The sequence below is a fragment of the Filicampus tigris genome, chromosome 15 (assembly GCF_054856515.1).
Source record: "Filicampus tigris isolate MCC_2025a chromosome 15, RoL_Ftig_1.0, whole genome shotgun sequence".
Taxonomy (NCBI): Eukaryota; Metazoa; Chordata; class Actinopteri; order Syngnathiformes; family Syngnathidae; genus Filicampus; species Filicampus tigris.
The window spans coordinates 11,523,235-11,544,022 of NC_141231.1; the positions used below are offsets into that span (position 1 = coordinate 11,523,235).

The window sequence follows — 20,788 nt, forward strand, 5'->3', positions numbered from 1 at the left end:
TTCTTGAAAAATGTGACTTCCTCTGGTAATTAAAGGAATTACAACATAAAACAGTCATCAGTACTGATTTCCATATGATAATGAATTCTATATACTTTATTCCTCAAGTTATTAATTAATGTACAGTATATCATTTCTTGCATATTTGTAAAAAAAAAACATTGATTATAAAAAATGTACAAATGTAATATGTTTAATTATGTCACTTACTAAAATGGTTATGGTATTATTTCTCAAATTGTACCAAACACAATGTAAACCATGGAATTACAAAACTACTTAAGACATTGTGGTTCAAGTCCATCAGAAAACTAGAAAGCAAACTCCTTCGTGACCAAGTCATGTGATCCCTTGCTGCCATTGTCGGGATTGTTCTTATGCTTTGCTCTTGGCTTTGTTCTGCAGGCGGGTCCGCGTGGGCTCGGTGAGCACCAAGGGCTCCTGAATGACTGCGGCAGGGTACTTCCTCCCCAGCAGCTCTACCTCCACTTTGTGGCCTACCGAGGACAGCTCCACAGGCAGGTAGGCGAACGCCAGGCTGTGGTGGGCGCTGTAACTATAGGCCCCCGACGTGGTGTTGCCCACCACCTGGTTGAGGAGACGCAGGTGAGTGAGATGGCGGGGGGAAAATGGGGAAGTGCAAAGAACAGCTAAGGTTGCAAAGGGGTGGGAAATTTTCCAGTAAATTTTCATGGGGAATTAAGATGGGGAATTTTGAAAATATTCCAAAATGAACATTTTCCATGGCAATTTATATGAATATATCTAATTCTTATTTGGAGAACAGTGTGAGCAAGAGTCTTCTTTTCCTTTCCTCAAACTGATGTTATCATATGTATATGTATCTAAATATAAACATTTTGTTGCCATTAGCAGGCATCTACGCAAAGATAATGCTTCTTGCCCACATGTGCAAGTAAACAACTGAGATAATGGTTCCAGAAGTGTGCACACCCTCTTATAATTGGGGATATGGCTGTGAACTGTTCATACTTCCTTACACCTTGTCTAAGGCCCCATGCCCAGCTGAAGAAAAGCAGCCTTAGCGTGATGGTGCCAATGAACATGCTTTACTGTAGCTATGGCGTTCTCTTGTTGATAAGCAGTGTTGTGTTTTCTCCAAACATAGCTTTTAAAATCACGGCCGAAAAGTTCAACTTGGGTTTCATTGCACCATAACACATTTTACCACGTGTTTGGGAGATGTCAAGATTTTGTAAAAAACAAAATCGTTATTGCAAAAATTTCACAGTAATGATAGACTGATTGATTCATGTAATTTTTTCATATCACAAAAACGTGGTATTTGAACAGAAGTGTGTAGACTTTTTATAAACACTGTAAATTCCTTATTAAGAGCCATTCTGTTTGGTGTTTCCTTGAAAAGTTTTTAACTTTGAAAATGCAAAGGATTCAGCAAGTAGCAGATGACAGCGGTGGTGGTGGCTAACCTTTCCGTCGTGCCACACCGTCTCGTTGCCCTCAGGGTCGACGTCGTGCGTCTCCACCGCAAGGTAGGACAACTTCCTCTTCAGGCCATTGGCTTTTATCTGCTTAAGTGCCGCCTTGCCGATGAAGTCAGCGGGCTGCTCAAAAAAAAGATGTTGTAGTTCAAAGTGTAGTGACAGTGAACTCCACCTTATTGCATTTATTTTTATTGCATTTATTTTTTTAATCTGGTGTTTGGATATCATAGATTTTCAAAAATCGCGGATGGGTCTGGAACAAATCCCCGCCATAAACGGGGGTTCAGCAGCTTTGTGTTGCAGGCGAACAAATGGATGGAAACAGGAAGACACACCATGAGGACGGAAGCAGAAGAGTTGGCAGCGGAACGGCTAGCTACATTACATACATTTCAATCACATGTTGTTTAATACAAGACAGTCTGAGGAAAGCTGACAGATGCGTGAAATTGCTACGACAAAGAGGAAGACAGAATAATCGCCTGCAGAGCAGCTTGCTAACCAAGCTAGGGTTTAACATTGTTACCTTGTTTAGTTTGATGAAGTAATCTAAGCCTGCCTCCAGGGGGTTGGTGTCACAGTTCATCTATCAAGAGAAACAAAAGAGTTATGAAAAATCCTTGAATGCTTTTGAAACGTTGCGCGCATCAGTATTTGTACCTCAGCTCCCCATCCTCTGAAGCCTTTCTCCAGCCTGAGGGAGGCCATGGCGTAGGTGCCGAAGTTGTCAATGCCTTCCTCTATTCCCGCTTCCATTATAGCCTGGTACACTGCTGCCATGTCCTTTTGGTTGATGTACAGCTCCCATCCCAGTTCGCCTGAGCAGCATATGCACCAGAGAGGTCAACAACAAGGCAAAACAGAAGAACACCACATTAAAAAAAAACAACCTGGAATTAACGTGAAAACACAAAACTACACAACAGAAGCATTATAAAAACAACACAAGAAACATAACAACACAAACTAATAACACAAAAGCAACGACAACACAACCATGGGAAATAACATTGGTCAGCAAAGTTTGTGTTTGCATTCCAAATCTGCCCTCGTTTTTTTTTTCTAGCACAACAGGTTTTCACAAGTATTATAGTAATATATTTATGAATTAAGGGTTAGCCTCAGTAACAGGTGGAATTGTTTTCTGAAACATCACAGCTATAAATTACAACGCGTGATAAGATCTGTGTTGTGCAAGCTTTCATAGGTCAAACTTAAAAACAAAAAATGAAAATATCTCAAAAACATGATGTGCTAGAAAAAAGTAAAGATTGTTTTGTTTTTTTAAATCTGCGCCCAAAATAGGTTTAGGGACACATAAAGCTATCTGTGATTTAAACTTGGTTGTTGACCAGTGTAATTCATCAGCAGCTCATCACAAAAACAGGACCGATAAAACATAACTCACAAAACACATGAAATCAACATAAAAAACAAAACAACAACAAACAAAACAACAACAACCTAAATCAAAACAAGTGAAAATTATAAAATAAACATCAATAGAAATGAGAACAACACCATCAACAATACCCCCAACAACAAATGCAACAAAATACAGTACTACAAGAATACAAAACATAAAAAAAACACAACATCAAAACAATGCAAACAATTAAAACAAGGAAATCAACAAAATAAAGACAACAAAACAAAAACATGACGAGAACCAACACCAATGCATCACCAACACAAGAGACGCCAAAACATGAAAAATACCACAGAAACACAAAATAAAAACAATGCGGCACACAAAACATCAAACATGAAATAAAATCAACACAAAATCATCAACACAATACAACAAAAGAAAATAATCCATAGACAACGTGTTGCATACCAGTGTAGGAGATCCTGATGGCTCGGAGCATAACACCGGCTAACTGGATCGACTTGCACTGGAGAAATTTAAACCCTGAATGGCTCATGTCCTCTTGGGTGAGCTTTTGAAGGACCTTCCGCGAGTTGGGCCCGGCGACCCCCAGCACGCCAATTTCTTCCGTCACGTTGGTGATGTCAACATCGTAGCTGCCGACGGCCACTTCTGTCTCGATCCACCTGTTCAAAAAAAAAAAAAAAATTTCATAGTGACGTCACCCCAGCCAGAGAGATGTATACATAAAACCTGTTGCTGCGTCCATCACTGACAGACCGTTAGTCCGTCATTGGCGGACGCCTGTTTTTCTGATGTTTTTTTGGGGGGACCGACTGACGGAACAACAGACTTCTGACGGACTAACTGATGAACTTAAATGATGAACTGATTGACGAACTGACGCTAAAAATTCAGTTCGGCGCGATACATGACGGACTGACGAATGACGGATTGGTACCCTGGCCGCTGACAAATGACGGACAACCAAAATTTTATAAAACGCCCACCTCTACAAATTATTATCATCATCATCATCATCATCATCACGTCTATGTGCAGTACAGTATAATACTGCATTTGCACTGACTCTTGGCATGTAGAGGTTTGGCCAAATTGCCACTATAGAGGCTGCTACATGAAACTGATATTGGTTGAAGGATTCCAAATGAAGGCTTTAATTTATGGCCTGCTGTTTGCAGCCAAAGGCGGAGTTGTACTAGCAGCTGCTGGAAAGCTTTGGGTTTCAACCATTGCAGTAGAGTTTTATGTTCAATCATTTTAAGTGGCTTCAATGAAGCTTTCAAATTAATGTTCTTTATGGTCTTGTACAACTTTTTCAATTGCATAACATTCAAATAATTCATTTGTTCACACTCAATATTTGCTGATTTCACACTGCCTATCAAAGCTGGGGACAACAATAACCCAAAATAATATAAGGAAAACATGAGACACCACCTGTCAAGCACTATCTTTTCAACAGGGTGCTGTTTTGCGTGAGGGAGTATTTCACCTGAGGTCATGTAGCTCTGATCCTGAGCCAGTGATGAGCAGAAACTCTCCTGGCGTCAACTGGGTAATGGTGACTTCAGCGTAGACTCTCCCAGCGGGTGTCAACATGTGGCTGATGTTTGTCTGGCCCACCTGAAACCACAAGTGTGTGACATCCAGGACATTTTAAGTGACCTCAGTAGTCCAGTGTTGCACACTGTTGTACGAGGCCTCTCACCTTGGGCATGGTGTTCGCAAACAAGCGATCCAGCAACTTGAGAGAATCCTTGCCTTTCACAATGAACTTGCCAAAAGGGGTCAGGTCTATCACGCCCACCTTCTCCATCACGAGCTTGCACTCTCTGCCGACGGGTTCAAACCAGTTTGTGCGCCTAAAACTGGGCCTGGCAACGGACGCAAAGAAAATCAGCACTTATCTTATCTCGGATTCCAGATTAATTGCCGGTTTACTTGTATTCAGTGTCGTCTCCCGGTTTATAAAACCAGTGAGGTTGTTCCCAGCCAGCATGGAAGCCCATGGATGCTTTGTCCTTGAGAAGATCATAAATTCCACTCTTCCGGTAGGTTGGTCGGCCAGCAAAGCGCTCCTCCTTGGGGTAGCCGACTAGGGACACAAGGAGTTTAGGCCTGTGTCATTTTGTTTCTGGTCTGGACCAAACCAGATTCAACAATTTACCATTACGTCAAAACAATAATGTATGTTCTTCTAGGTGACAAAAGCCGAAGTGTTTTTTCATTTGATTGGGCCAAAGCAAAGTGATGAATGAAACAGAGTCAATGGCTTGAATGAATGATTTTCTTCTTGTGAGGTGGTACAAAGGGAGCTGGTCTCTGATTGACTCGTCTTCTTCTCTTCTGCCATAGATAGAATGTTCTAAATATCAGTCAAAAAGAAGATACTTAGGGTAAACTGCTTGGAAGAGGGACCCAACACTGGCCGTAATTTACATTTCAACTGGTAAGTTGATTCAGAAATAAACATAGTTAACATGATCATTGAGGTAATGGCTCATTAATTCAGGACTCAAAAACAACCTACCAAACATTTCATACTTACCAGCGCAAAATGTCTTCGATAAACTCAATGACTGAGGTTTGGTTCCCAGTTTTTCCCTTTGGAAGTGGCTACTCTACACCATTATCTTGCTACCTTCTTTGCACAAATATTTACCATGGTTACTCATTTTATGCTTTTCACCCACAGGTTCCAGTGGGTTCATTTAGATTTTGTTGAAGGAAAGGCCCCCAAAAAACAAAACCAATGTTTTTCACTACCTCTACAGTAGCTGGCTGGATCTCTTCGGGTCAGTGGTAGTTACTTGCGATCGTCCACATGGAAGTATCACTGAACCTGTTGTTTACAAACCTTTTGAATTTGCCTCTGCTGGGTCTGTCATTTCAACACTTGTTCATGTAGCGTTCAAAATTCAGCGAAAGTGATCAGAAGCACAAGTGTGAGTGCCCCATTTTCCTCTCTATTGTTCTTACCCACATTATTGAAGCCGTAAGATTCTCTGGCTTTGGCGCACAGGAAAGGCACGTCGACCCAGCTTCCGTAGCGGTTGGGGTCACATTCAATCAGGTCATATGGAGGCTCGCCATTTCTGATCCAGTCGCTCAGGAATTTTCCGATTCCGCCAGCGTGGATCACTCCATACCTGAGCACACAAGGCAGTGGGAATGGACATTGCTGTTGTTCCTGAAATCCTGTCTCTCACGCCCATACCCGAATCCGATGGCCGTCCAGTAGTTATGAACTCCTTGATGTGGTCCAACCATGGGCAGTAGGTCTGGGGTGTATGTGATCGGGCCAGACACAATATTGATGATGTCGGCTTTCTTTAGCACGGGGACCATCTCCATGGCCATTTCCACGTGTTCCATGATCCGGTCCAAGTCTGACTCAAATAGCTCCTTGCCAAAACCTGTAGCAGTAGAACAGGGGGCAAGATGGGACAGAAGCTTTAAATTACTTAACATTCCCCTGCCTGTTAATGGCAGACCAATTCTAAACTAAGGGAGTGGGGAGGAGACTCAGGGTAGACTAGGACACTCTAGAGCTATGGGGTCTCACAGCTAGCGAGGGAATGTCTCGATGTATTCAGTGTAAAATATAAACTGTACTTAAGTTCACCATTAAGAGACAACCTTAAATTTGATACATTTCTGGTTTACTGCTGTTTATTCCTATTAATTTCCCTTAAATACCTGTAAAGTTTCCAACTTAGAAAAATTCTAGAATTTTTGCAACCATTGACCAGAGAGGTCCAGGCCTCCCTGCTCGGACTGTAACCAGATAAGCCTAAGAAAACAAATCAACAGATGTTTATGGCTACCACACAGACCTGGGGGTACGCCATCTCGAACCCAAGAGTCTTGCAGGACCATCTTATCCATCTTTTCGTAGGGTCCAAACAGAAGGCCATCCCTTTCCTGGCGCAAGTAGTAAGAGCCCTCCAGGTCTCGGATGACAGCCAGCTCCTTCTTCAGGGCCTTTACCTCTGGCACAGTCGCGGTCACCACGTACTGGTGGTGAACTGGGATGGTCGGATGCTCAAAACCAATTAATTTTCCCACCTCACGGGCCCAGAAACCTGAAACGACAAACATGGATGGGAGGAAACTATCAGTCACCTATTGCATGGTCATTGTGTGTTTAATGTTGTCAGCTTCAAGAGGGATTTGTGGCAAATTGATTGTCAAACAATAATATACAAGTAAAGTGTATTTTGCTCTTTAAAAAAAAAAAAGACGTGTAGAGGCATGTAGTGTGATTTATTTTTTAACCTCAATGTAAATTAATAAGAGAGAGAAACTATTCCTTAAGTGTATTTCAGTCTGTGCTTTTTCATTTTTACTTAAGTAGGAGTTTAATCAGTACTTCTTTCATTAGTGTTTTTTTACAAAAGTATGTGTAATTCTTCCAAAGTACACTGTATGCGTACTATTAATGAGTATCTCTGCTGTTTACTCTGCAAAATATGCTTGGGATTACTTCTACCAATGCTCATATTTGCTCAATGTGTGAAAAGTATCTTGAGGTAATGAGTCGCTGTTGTGTTATGTAATTCAAAAATATAAGTAGTCCAAGGTCCATGTGTACCTGCCACCTGCACACTGGATTACTGAGTAAATGTCCACAAGACTGATAAAATCTCAGGAAAATAAAACTTGTGCATGTCCAGTAACCAGCTGTTAATTTCAGTCCAGTTGATGAAGTTATATTTATCATGGTCAGCGGTTACCAGGCACATATGTTGAAACTGATCTTATTGGATCACATAGCAGGGGATGTTATGGGCACTCGTTTATGAGGGCTAACTTTGTATTACACAGGTTGTCAGCTCACCTCCTATAGCAACTTTGGCTCGTGCTTCCTACATTTTGGTGACTACTTTACACAAGTGGCTGTATGGCCTGCTCAAGCTTTGTGAGTTACAATTTGTTTGGTAATCTACCAAAGACTTTGTTTAGCTGCCAGCTCAGGGTAATGCTTAGATACGTTGGTAGATGGTAGTAAACTACATTTTTAAAATTTACTTTGCTTCTAAATCCTAAATTAAATTCCTAAATTCCTCTGTTTGGGTGTATTTTCTATGCTTTTAAAATTCTTACATTATTTTGTTTGTAAATGCCTTTAAATGTATTTTAATTACATGAAGCACTTTGAATTACCTTGTGTATGAAATGTGCTATACAGTATACAGTAAACAAAGCTGCCCTGCCTTACCTTGCCCCAATGGCTCTGTCAAGATAATTCTATCCATGTTTTAGTTTGACCAACCTTTTTAATTGCGGTCCAGTTAATACTAGCTCTGATTTGGCTGTTGTTTTTTACCAAAGCATTTATACAGGAATCTACCGGTAACTAACTCCTATTAGCACTAGCAAAATCTCATCTTAGTTTAGCAGAGCCTTGTTTCAGATACTTCATGCTATCATATGATATTTGTGCTGCTTGCTACAGTGAAGCTACCAACCTAGCCTAGCATAGCTGAGCCTAGTCATCCTTGTAATCTAGGTAGGCCAGTGCTGTTATAGATGGTTTACTTTGATGTTAATTATTGGACAATGTGTCTAAGGTATGCAAGCAAGTAGGTTACGGAAAATGCCTACTGAAAAACAAACATGCTAACAAAATCCCTTCCAAAAACTACTCTGACCCAGTTCAAGCTAGTTTTCCCTGAACTCTACCAGTAGTGGTCTGTGTGTGCAAAGGTCTAAGAGTTAGATAAAACGTTTTATTGAATACTGGCTGAAAATGTGTCAATTGCATTGTCCCCACAAACTCAATAAGTAAAGCTTTAGTAGAGAGCATAAGCAGGTACACTACTCACAAAAAGTTCAAGATAGTGGGCTTCCAGGTAACATTTCAGGATGAACCTAAAATGCACTATAGCCTTTACAGGTGAACATAATTTGACCATCTCAATATTTTACATTGCACATATTTTTCCACACAACTTGCTGTTCTCTAACACAGGAGCTGAACGGCAAAATTCACCACAGCTGTTTTATACATTTCCAAGGATGTCCACTTCTAGAGAGAAGCTTTTACCAAAACTACACATTTTTAATCCCTCACACTGTGTGAAGAACCTTGGCGTCATTTTTGACTCTGAGCTCAGTTTTATTCCTCATATTAAAAATGTAACCAAGATTGGTTTTTATCACCTTAAGAATATCGCCAGAGTCCGCCCGTTTCTCTCTCAGGCTAACACGGAAGTGCTGATGCATGCCTTTATTTCCTGTCGTTTAGATTACTGTAATGCCCTGCTCTCTGGCCTCCCGAAAAAGAGCATTTCACCACTGCAACTACTGCAGAATTCAGCCGCTCGGGTGCTGACGAGAACCAGAGGGCGGGAGCACATTACGCCAGTTTTGAAATTGCTGCATTGGCTCCCTGTGTGTTTCAGGATCGATTTTAAAGTACTTTTATTAGTTTATAAATGTGTTAATGGTCTTGGGCCATCTTATTTATCTGATTTGCTTTTATCATACCAGCCCTCGCGGATCCTGAGGTCCTCTGGCGCGGGCCTTTTATTTATTCCAAGGGTGAGGACCAAACTGCATGGCGAGGCTGCATTCAGCCGTTTTGGTCCTCACCTTTGGAATAGCCTGCCAGAGGATGTCAGGTCTGCAAAGACTGTTGATATTTTTAAGAGGAAGCTCAAGACACACCTTTTTAGTTTGGCTTTCAACAACTTTTAAATAATTTATCTTTTCTTTTGATTGAAGATAATTCTATGTTTTGCTTTAAATGTTTTAAAGCACTTTGAGTTGCATTCTTATGTATGAAAAGTGCTATATAAATAAAATGTGATTGATTGATTGATTGATTCCTTTCTGGGACTTTTGCAATCTTTCTGTTGCAACCTGCTGATGACACTATGTGACACTTTAAGGTCAGTGGACACTTCCTTCTGAGAACATCCTGTTTGTAGCCCCGCAAAAGCCACAAACAGGGCTTCACTGTGGTGTATATCCGCTCTGCCAATACATAATTGAGCCCGAAATTTTCAGATGGAGTACGATTGTGTTCAAACCTGTTGCATTGACGACGCGATTGGCCCGGATGGTTCCGTGAGGCGTCTGCACATCCCATTTGCCGTCGGCTGTGGGTGTGAGGCCCGTGACTGGGGCGGGATTGTAAATCTGAGCACCGTACATGCGAGCGCCTGCTGCCAGCGCCATGGTCAGAGAGTAAGGGTCGATGTGGCCGTCTCCCGGAGTGTACAGACCAGACAAGACCTAAAACCAGTGGACATGGACCGCAAAAGGTTCAAGGGAAAGATTTATCAAGGCTAGGAGGGTTGTGTTTGATTGGAGTTAGAGTTAGGATCGTTAGGTTATGTCTCGGTGAAGATGGTTAGGTTTGGGCTATGTGGCATAGTTAGCAAATCTCGTCTTCTGGGTCGCACGGTAAACCCGTCAAAGTAGACTTAATCAGCCCACAGAGACTACCGAGACTATCAGGTCAAAGACTTGACAGGATTCATCACACATGCACGTAAGTCTAATCTTGACTCACGTTCAGACTCTACCTTGTCCATGTTGAGCAGAGGGAAGAGCTCCTGGACCTTCTCGGGGCCGATCATGTACTGCTCCGTCACGTGCCAGTGGGTGCGGGTCATCTGGTACCTCATTTCATCCACACGGGCAGCCGTCGACGCGATGCGGACGCTTCCGGGCTGGTGGAAGCCGACTGCCTGCTCACACAGAAACCAAACTTGCCTGGATTTGTCTGCGAAGATTCTCAAGTCATCGAGATCTACAAAAGTTGAATGTATTTACAATAGGGGCACTTAACACCTAAAATTTAGAACTGAAGAGCCTCTAAGATTGTAGGTGAAATGTCTTCACCTTTACCTCGATTCAATTATTGCTGAGTGCCACTATTTAGCATCTTCAGACAGACCAAACAAGACTTGGGGAGCTCACCTGTCCAGTCTCTGCTTCCAGCCGCTCATACAGTTTAATGCTGTCATAGTGGACTTTCTTGAGGTTGATGCCTGGATGGTAATAGGTGGTCAACCCGGCCTATGATGACGAAAAAAAAAGAAAAGTGAACTCTGTCACTTACCGTTGCTGTGGCTGACACCTGATGCATGTAAAGATGGTAATAAGACACAGTTAGCACTGTTTATTAATAGCAGATGTTGAAGTAAGTCACACATGTGCAAGTCATAAGTCTCAAGTCTTATTGCCAAGTTCCACATCAAAGCATACTGGTGGGTTGCAAGGTTCAAACACCCAACATAAAAAATAACTCCTTTTTCAAAAATGAAACAAAAGGAATTTTACCTCAGAGATGCTGATTTTAAACTAGCAAGACTTGGCAATTCCTGTAGTTCAAGTCTAAGTCAAGTCGAGTCATGAAAGCAACGCAAAATGACAACCGAAGTACCGCATGCCAAGTGGATCCGGCAGTCAGTTCGGACTTCTCCAGCAGCACCACATCCTTCATGCCGCTTTTGGCCAGGTGGTAGGCCACACTTGTGCCCACGCAGCCCCCTCCAATGACCACTGTCTCAGCTGTGTCCTTCCATCGTTTGCCCAACACGGAAGACGCATCACTGACAGAAATTGGGAAAAAAGGTAGCGTCGATCTTTTTATGCAATGAAATGAGAAGCAGACACGCTTCCACATGATTTCATGGGATTTTCCATCCATTGGAGTAGTTATTACCCCCCCACTGTGCCGCAGCACATATAAATAGATAGGCCAATGTACTAGAATGACTATGGCCCACTAGTAGAACGACTGTGTGCTACTAGTAACGTTTTTTTCAGTACTTGGCCTACTTTTGGTGTACTAGTACATGCTCCAATAGTGTTCTAAAGTAAATCGATTGTAGAAGTTTTTCAATTTACTGCCGCCAAAACCGCAATATGGTCTTGGCCACCATGCTGCAGTCCAGATTCACAGTTTTGGAAATCTTATGGGTCAGGCCATCTTTACAGAGAACAATTATTTTTTGTGAGCACCTCAGAGACGTCTTTGGTATGAGTTGCCATATTGAACTTATACAGTATAAGAGTATGGGAGCAATTAAATGTTAATCAAATTTCAACACCTGCTCCCCATTAACACCTAAGACCTTGTAAGACACAACAAGACACCAGGGAGGAAAAATAGCCAGATAAATTGTCGAAAAATGCTTTAACTAAATTCTTTTTTCTTTTGTCTGTTAATTCAGAAAATGAGTTAAAATGAATTAAACACTAAAAAATATGTTTTCAAAATATATTAGTATTAATTCTGTGTAAGTGATTTGTTTCGATGAGAATGAAATTGTCATGCGTAGCGCTGCTTGAGCTCAACTTGTCAAAGCTAGTTTTGTTGTTCTTCTATAAAACGCAAACAAAGAGTGAATCAACAACAGCGCCTCTGCTGGTTGCAGCTGAGCAATAGCATACATTTGCATGTATTCCTTGCTAAACATCACCATTTGGTGTCATTTTCGCTTGCACTGAAGCTCTTTGTGTGTGTGTTTACAAAAGTAAGCCAGTCAACTAGTATATTTTCTCACCTTTGCTCATCTTGTCTTCTCGCTGTGCAGCCAAACGTCCGTGAAGGATGAAGAAGGGGAAGAGAGCAGAATTGCCTACTGGATCGTAGGTGCACCTTGACCAGCTTTAACATGCGAGTAGACATGACTCCCAAAAGCAAAAAAAGCCACCGGCTGGAAAAGTTGACGGTGAAGTTATAAATGCCTCACTGGCCCTCCAAATGGACTCTGGACCCGCCCCACGGGGTCGTCAGGCGTCTGAGGACATAACTTTAACTCTCCCCATGAGCCCTCTCCAATGTAGGTCACACTCACACCACTGGAACACTCTTTATGATTCTGTTTTAAATAAACAGGATATAGAATATTACTTTCTGAAAATGAATGAATGAATGAAATCATTAACATAATTTTTTTAATATATATTTTTAAACTTTCAAAAGTAAATGATTAAAAACAATGAAATGAAATGGTGGAACGTTAATTCAAAATTTTTTAAAAATGTAAGTAAATACATTTTAATTCATTTACCAGATAGATAATGATTACAGTATGTAATGTAATAATGTTGTTGTAAAATAATTGGTTGTATATAAATGGCAGGATTTGTTGTTAGAAAATTAAAAAAATTAAAGACTGAATTGATTTCAAGTGGTAAAAAAAAATAATGCTTGAATAGCAAAATAAGCAGTACAACATTACAAATTAACCTAATAACCTGTCTGAGATAAAAGAACCAACGATTTCAATTACAAATAAGACACAAAATGAACTTTAATCAATTGTAACTGAATTAGGTTGATTCTGGTGGGGTGTTTTATACACAGGTGTGTATTATAGACAAGATTTTGTGGTAACTAAAATTATATAAACTACTGCTCAATAATTTAATTAGAATAAAAATGCAGCCTGGAAATCATTACAAAAATGAATAATTAAATTAAACTGGGGCTTATAGATAAATTACATAACATAACAGTACCAATTGAAATTTGAGAAAAATTAAATTTACATGAAAAAAGCAAGCATCTCCTTTCTGAATCTCACAGGACGTTTATATCAAAAACGACTCACGCGGAGCAAAACTAGTTAATGGTCTACACGGGCTGATTGACATTGAGTTCCCACAGAGACGCATTTTATCTTTGTGCTCCTTGAGCCTTTTTTTTATCGCTTGGAACGGCGAACCTGCTTGTAACGGCTGCGGCGAGTCTGAAGTGGTGGGGACACTGCTCCTGATAACGGCTTTAAACAAGCAAACATATATGAAAACAATTTTACTTTTTCTTTGTTTGGCTTTATTACAATGACAAAGCAAGACACTGACATTGTTGCTCTTCACTATGAGTGTTTTGAGATCTACAGTGTAAAGTTGCGTAACAGCACATCGGTGGCCATTTGTCCTCTTTTTAGGCTATGTTTACACTAAGGTCCCGGCGGCCACAGCAGCCTCATTTCAGGCCACCGTAGACAAAATGGAATGGTCGTGAGACAACGTGGGGACAAGGGACTGGGCATACGTGACAGGCCACGATTGCTATGGATGCCCCGCAAGACATTTATGTTTATGGCTCCCAAAAAAAAAATAAAAAATTTCAAATATTAAAAAAACATTTAAAAAAATGTTGAAAAATAAATCTCAAATAGGTGAAGACATATATTCTTTGTCCTCTGTGAAGAACAACTCATGTTATTGCAGCTTACTGAGTTTAGCTATGACAGTCTCCATGTACTGTATCTAGTAATATGTCTGTATTCTACTGCCCCCATGTGGACAAGGCTTATACACCAAAAGGAGCAGCACAATGTCCATTACAGTAAGTGGAAATAATTCCACTCATGTTGTCTGTTTCTCAGCAGAAATTAAACTCTCTTTTGAAAAATAGTCACTCCAAGCTGTGACAGTCCTGAAATGAATGGCTTACTGTGCCATGAGAGGTTATCAAGAATATCAAGACGGGTCTCACTTCTCCCCAACCTGGTATTATGTGTCAGTGATGTTGATGAGCAACTTATGTAATGAATGGCTACTATACAGTCTTGCTTGAAACATGAACTCCTCTTTATTCATCTTTTCCAGAGAATGCGTTCTAAGCTAGCAAACCAACAGTTAGCTTGTAAGAAAGAAACCAAAAGGGTTGTCATTAAACAGAACCTTAACAAACTAAGCTTCACCATAAGTAGAAAACGCATATAATTACTATTACGCTACAAGGAAATACAAACATATAACATTAAGGACGAAACACGTAACTAGCTTGCTACAACATTTTACAAATGCTGGGATACCTAGCGTCAGCTTCCCCAATGCAACAGCAAGAATTGAAGCTGCATTTCCCAGCATGGCCAGCGGCAATTGGTAAAATAGTGATAGAAATTACAGTATGCGTTTATTTTTAAATTATTTGTTTGTAGTTCCCACATAGTTATGTGTGATTTACATACTTGTCCTGCTCTCACTTTGTTTTTGCCGTGAGTAAGATTAGTATTCGGTTTGGTACCCACCTACTTTGCATTAATGGATGGAAATAAAAGCGTATGGCTTGTTCTGAATTATTAACATCAGTTTATGGAATAATAATTTGTATGTAGAGTTGGTCTATATGATTAACTGCAACAGCAATTCACAAGGGATGCTAATTTTCCATATACTAAATGACAATGTTTATCAGGTCATGCAATTATGGCACAGAGAATAATTTCAGGCAACAAATATTTTTGGGGTGTGGTGGTGGCGTGTTGACTGTCCCCCCCATCTTTGAGTAATGCCGCCTTGTGTGGCTGCACACGTCGCACATGCTCGGATCTGGTTAGAGTGGTCGAAAAGGTTGTTAAATATAGTGACCAAATGGCAAGTTGGTAACACATGCTTTGGTAAACTAGCTACTATCTGTTTGCAGACTGGTCGATAGTGTAAGCAGTCGATTGAATTTATTTTGATTACGTTATTTTCTCTTCAACAGGCCAGCAATATTTAGGTTCAATGTTTTTGACTCCTAGGATTATGATTATTATATTATACGTTAAGATTATGAGGGGTTCTTTGGAAAAAAAATGAATCCCTCCTGTAAGGGAACCCTGGGCCTAAAAAGTTCGAGAATCGCTGGTTGACACTTGGTGAGCAAAGTGTGACAGGAGGAGGTTGAAACATGAGAGTGTGTAAGGCTCACTGTTCTAAATGTGAAACTGCACCCCTTTCCCTCTCATCCCCCTCGGAGGGTATAAAAGATCCCCGGCCGCCTGAAGAGAGCCCTTCCCCATCTCGAAGACAAAGCGGAAACGGAACCATGGCACCGGCAGGGACAAAGAAGGTACAGCCAAGCATCAAGTTCTTACTGTGTAATATGTGTGACATCATGTGATGTTAGTGTCCTTCAGGAGATGTTTCAGATCTGTATTGTCCTTGAGTATTAATTTTCTGTCAACTTTTTACTCCTACTAGCTGTGAAAATAGAAAAAAAAATGAAAATATGTTTCTGTACTTTCTACTCCTTGCTTTGTCAAAATGGGCTGGTTACTTTTTTCAACCTTGGCGGATAACGAGACAACATAAAAATAATTGATTGAGATTTAGTGAATTTGTAAGGCAGAAAAAATGATGGAGAGCAGTGACATGGAGGATCGCATTGTGTCTTTTGCTAGACTAAAAAAGACCGGAAAAATAATTTCTGTCTAATCTGAAAAACACATACAAGTATGATGCATCATTTAAGTTATCATTAGCGAATTTAGCATTTTTTGTTGCAAAGCTATGTGCACATTTTGCTTTGAGAGCATGTTTGCAATATGTAACGTATATTTTTTTTCAAGAATATGTTCTACGCAAGCCCACTAGTTGAAACAAGGGATTCTGATAAATATTGCATTTGTGGAGTAAGAGTTAATCCACCCGTTTTTAGCCATCTCTGGGGGCAGCCATTTTGTCACTTCTGTCGACTGAAAATGTCATCACAACTGTATTTCCTCAAAAAAATACAATATATCCTGTATTTCCTCAAAGTAATACTGCATATACAGGACATTCAGGATGTACACAAAGTAACTCTACTTCTACTTAGTTTGTGAGTACTTTTGTCACCTCTGATGCCGACTTTGTGACCAACGGCTATCTAGGGAATCCTGGAGCGTCTGGAAGCTGGCGAGGTGGTCATCGGTGATGGTGGCTTCGTCTTCGCCCTCGAGAAGCGAGGCTACGTCAAGGCGGGGCCTTGGACGCCCGAGGCCGCCTCTGAGCACCCTGAAGCGGGTATCCTGTTCCTATGAAAAGCCGTTTGAGCATTTATTAGTAGTAGTTAGTTACAGTCGTCAATCTTGTCCACCCATGTCGTGCTACTAATGGGCTAACTTGTCTTTCTAGTAGTGACGACAACGAGCGTCCTAGTACATGGACCTTAAGCTGTAAATCAAATATTGAATATCGTCTTGTTTTGTTTTCACTGCTATCTTGTGGGCTTTCAGTGCGGCAGCTGCACAGGGAGTTCCTCAGGGCGGGATCCAACGTCATGCAGACTTTTACCTTCTATGCCAGCGACGACAAGCTGGAGAACAGGGGCCACACCCAGCACTTCACCGTGAGTGCCGATTCCTTTAGCATGATTGATATTGATTAGTGGAGCACTTGGTGTCAAGTAGCCTCCACCGCAGATCTCCCACAACAAACCAAAATTAAGTAGTTAAGTCTCTCTGACCCACTAGCTCCTCTTACCACCGTTGTTCTGTTTATATCTGCAGCTGCCAGTCAGCCTCGTGTGTGGGGATATCATGTCAGATGTACCCACTCCTGCTCTTTTCTTTCCCGCCTGCAGGGGCAACAAATCAACGAAGCGGCATGCGACCTGGCGAGACAGGTGGCCGATGAGGGCGATGCCCTGGTGGCGGGCGGCGTGTCCCAGACACCCTCATACCTCAGTTGCAAAAGCCAGGACGACGTCAAGGCCATCTTCAAGAAGCAGATGGATGTCTTCGTGCGCAAGAACGTTGACTTCTTGATCGCTGAGGTATTGAAGCGGACCCAACATTAGGTACACCGGATCTGGCTAATGAATGCCTCACTTCATTAAAACGCCTCCAGGCATACCACTATGTGGCTGCAATACATTCAGGCACATATGTATGCATAAGTACATAAAAATAGAATATTAAAATACTAAATACTAAATGAAACCCCCAAACATGTCTGTACACACTATTAGAATCTAAACATTTGTTATGAAACATTTACACACATAATTTATATATGATGATGATAAACGATATACACATTCAGTACTGCATATATATGTGCATAAATACACACGCACAAAGAAAATAAAAATGAATGCCTCAACTCTAATAATAAATTAATAAAAAACACAATAATATAAACATTTATCACGAAATATATACATACATACATTTTTTTTAATTCTGCTGTAATTTTTGCAGTACTTTGAGCACGTGGAGGAGGCCGAGTGGGCGGTGGAGGTCCTGAAAAGCACAGGCAAGCCGGTGGCGGCCACGCTGTGCATCGGACCCGAGGGCGACCTGAACGGAGTCAGCCCAGGAGAGTGCGCTGTCCGCCTTGTCAAAGCCGGTACGAAAACATTATGCGAAAATTTGCAAAATTTGATACCAGTTTTCAACTCGTCATTTTCCCTCCTTGATCGCAGGTGCGGACATCGTGGGTGTCAACTGCCACTTCGACCCGGCCACCTGCGTGCGCACGGTAGCCATGATGAAGGCGGGAGTGGAGAAGGCTGGCCTGAAGGCACACTACATGTGCCAACCGCTCGCTTATCACACGCCCGACTGCAACAAACAGGGATTCATTGACCTGCCCGAGTTCCCCTTCAGTACGTACCAATCCACCAGTACTTACCTACTCATGCAAATCCCCCCAAAACACATCTTTTCTAAGTGTTCATTTTCAGGAAAAGGAGTAATATTACAAGAATAAAGTAGGAATTTTAGAAAAAATACAACGTATTAAGAGAGTAACATTATTGTTTTCTAGGAAAAAACTTGTTTATATTGAGTGATATTGAGAACTCACTATTTCTAGTTCTACGGCAGCACCTTGACAAAATGTCCCCCACCAGGTCTGGAGCCAAGGATCCTCACCCGCTGGGACATGCAGAAGTACGCCCGGGAAGCGTATGCCGCCGGCATCCGCTTCATCGGCGGCTGCTGTGGCTTTGAGCCCTACCATGTGCGCGCCCTGGCTGAGGAGCTGGCTCCCGAGAGGGGCTTCCTGCCTGCGGGCTCCGGCAAACACGGCCTGTGGGGCAGCGGCCTGGAGATGCACACCAAGCCCTGGTGCAGAGCCAGGTACGATATTACGGCACGGCGACATCCATTATCCGAATGGCACAACGCATCACTGCATATCAAAACGACATGGCTGCGGTTGAGGTAAAACACAGGTCTCAAACTCAAGGCCTGGGGTCCAGATCCGGCCCGCGACATCATTTTATGTGGCCCGTGAAAGCAAATCACATGTGTTGACTTGACATGTTTATTTGAAATTCTCTTAACTCTTAACACAACATATGAGATATTGCAAGCATTTGTTACCAGTTCCTCCTTTAAAATACATTGAAAATAGTTGAAAAAATTATTAACTGGCTTCTGATTTCCTAACTAGTTATCCATCAATCTGTTATGCACAGTATATGTGATAATATAAGGCAATCATACATTTATCGTCATCATCATAACTATATCGCTGCAATAGTGGTGATACACCAGTCAAATAACATTATTGCCACTGTCTGATGTCACAACACAGTGTGTTTTCAACACTAGCTAAACGATACAGTCATGGCAAAGGGTGAAATAAAATATTGATATCACTCTAATACCAATCTATTCACCAGCTCTAATATCAATAGTGATGTCAAAACATGCTTTATTTACAACACCTTGTATCAAAATGATGGAGTAATGACAAAGGGTGGAATTAAAAAATACACGATATCGCTACGATACAGTAACGCTACACCCGACCAAATATCGATATTGTCACTGTCGGATGTCATCACACGCACTACTTTCAAAATGATGTATCTAAATAATATTGTACTGCCAACTGGTGTGGGAAGTACAAATATGTATATTGTCGCTCTACGATGCCTCAACATTGTATACTGTATGTTCATCACTATCACCACTACTTATTGGAACGACACACACTAAAGACAAAATATTGATGTTGCTGCAGTACAGTATCAATACACCAGACTAGTTGGCTGGGTATTGTTTGTAATATCTTGGTTGAGTAAATACTGATTTCTAGTACCTCGGCTGACCTGGTATTATTTCTAGTACTTTGGCTTGTAATTTCTTGTATGTTGACTAATCTAAGTAACGTTTCTGTTACCTTGGAAGACCGGGTACTACTAGCTGGTACCTTGATCGACCAAAGTAACATTTTCTAGTCTCTTGGCTGACCGGGTATTACTTTAGGTTTAAGTTGCATTAAACCCCATTGTGCCCCACCTTAACGTTATCACTTCAGGGCCCGCCGAGACTACTGGGAGAAGCTGAAGCCGGCGTCGGGTCGCCCCCTGTGTCCTTCTATGTCCACACCGGACGGCTGGGGGGTCACAAAAGGTCACGCTGACCTCATGCAGCAGAAGGAAGCCACCAGCAAAGAGCAGCTTCAGGTTCTGTTCCACAAGGCCGACAAAGGCCAGTGAGAACCAGTCACATGTGGAATTGTTATTTTTACAACAACAACATTAAATATATACAAAAATTTCATTTTCACGTCTTCTGGCTTCATTTTACATTAATTATTGTTCCTCGTCCCAACTCATGGCACTATAGTCTAACCTAAAATGGGCCTGCTAAAGAAAACTATGCTGACATCTAGTGGACCTTTGAAAAGTTGCCTGAGCTGGTTGGTACTACTTTATTTGTAGTCTCTTGGGTGACCAAGTAATTTTAAAGTATGTCGTCTGACCTTGTCTAGTACTTAGTACCTTGACTGATCGAGTACTACTTTATTTACTAGTCTGTCGGCTGACCAGGTACTATTTTAAGTATCTTGAATGACCGGGTACTAATTCTCTGTCTGGGTACAAAACCTAGTGCAATGCCTTACTGGAATCAATATCTAGTATTGTAAATTGCTTGAGAAATAACTATTTGACTGACTGGGTAGTATTTTTAGTACCCTTGCTGACTACGTTTTGTAGTTCCCTGCTGGGCCAGGCTCTATTTAAATTAAGTACATAAGTGGCTAGCCAAAAACAACTTTGTTTGTTCAACAGCCATTGGGTGATGTATAATTTAATTTAAGTGTTAAAATAAAGTTAAACGCCTTGCATGTATCTTACAATATCAACCAGTTTATTAAATATTATTCAACAGTTCTCAGGCGCTTGGTTGAAACCCTGTTTGTTGCCTCGTTTTCTCCGCTCGCGAGCGAAATGAAAGAAAAG

The 20,788-nt window shown here is 41.3% G+C and overlaps 2 protein-coding genes across 4 annotated transcripts; one reads left to right on the top strand and one right to left on the bottom strand.

The window, feature by feature from the left end:
- Window positions 1–70: 70 nt before the first annotated feature.
- On the bottom strand, window positions 71–12,592 carry dmgdh (dimethylglycine dehydrogenase). Its single transcript, XM_086053348.1, has 16 exons — window positions 12,387–12,592; window positions 11,261–11,429; window positions 10,795–10,893; window positions 10,398–10,562; window positions 9,900–10,104; window positions 6,699–6,947; window positions 6,080–6,278; window positions 5,842–6,011; window positions 4,804–4,957; window positions 4,571–4,736; window positions 4,355–4,485; window positions 3,307–3,524; window positions 2,127–2,284; window positions 1,993–2,052; window positions 1,452–1,586; window positions 71–588 (listed from the first exon to the last, which is right to left on the bottom strand). The coding sequence occupies exons 1-16, from the start codon at window positions 12,509–12,511 to the stop codon at window positions 376–378; spliced, it is 2,616 nt and encodes an 871-aa protein (XP_085909474.1). The 5' UTR covers window positions 12,512–12,592; the 3' UTR covers window positions 71–375.
- Window positions 12,449–20,105, top strand: bhmt (betaine-homocysteine methyltransferase). 3 transcript variants are annotated; one of them, XM_086053353.1, is made up of 9 exons: window positions 12,449–12,665; window positions 15,584–15,676; window positions 16,479–16,611; window positions 16,824–16,936; window positions 17,171–17,362; window positions 17,790–17,937; window positions 18,014–18,196; window positions 18,443–18,671; window positions 19,861–20,105. In XM_086053353.1, the coding sequence occupies exons 2-9, from the start codon at window positions 15,653–15,655 to the stop codon at window positions 20,039–20,041; spliced, it is 1,203 nt and encodes a 400-aa protein (XP_085909479.1). In that variant the 5' UTR covers window positions 12,449–12,665; window positions 15,584–15,652; the 3' UTR covers window positions 20,042–20,105. The 3 variants fall into 3 exon arrangements, with proteins under 3 accessions (XP_085909479.1, XP_085909478.1, XP_085909480.1); XM_086053352.1 differs by lacking the exon at window positions 12,449–12,665 and adding an exon at window positions 13,912–14,182; XM_086053354.1 differs by lacking the exon at window positions 12,449–12,665 and adding an exon at window positions 14,280–14,346 and having other exon boundaries at window positions 15,594–15,676.
- The last annotated feature ends 683 nt before the right edge of the window (window positions 20,106–20,788 follow it).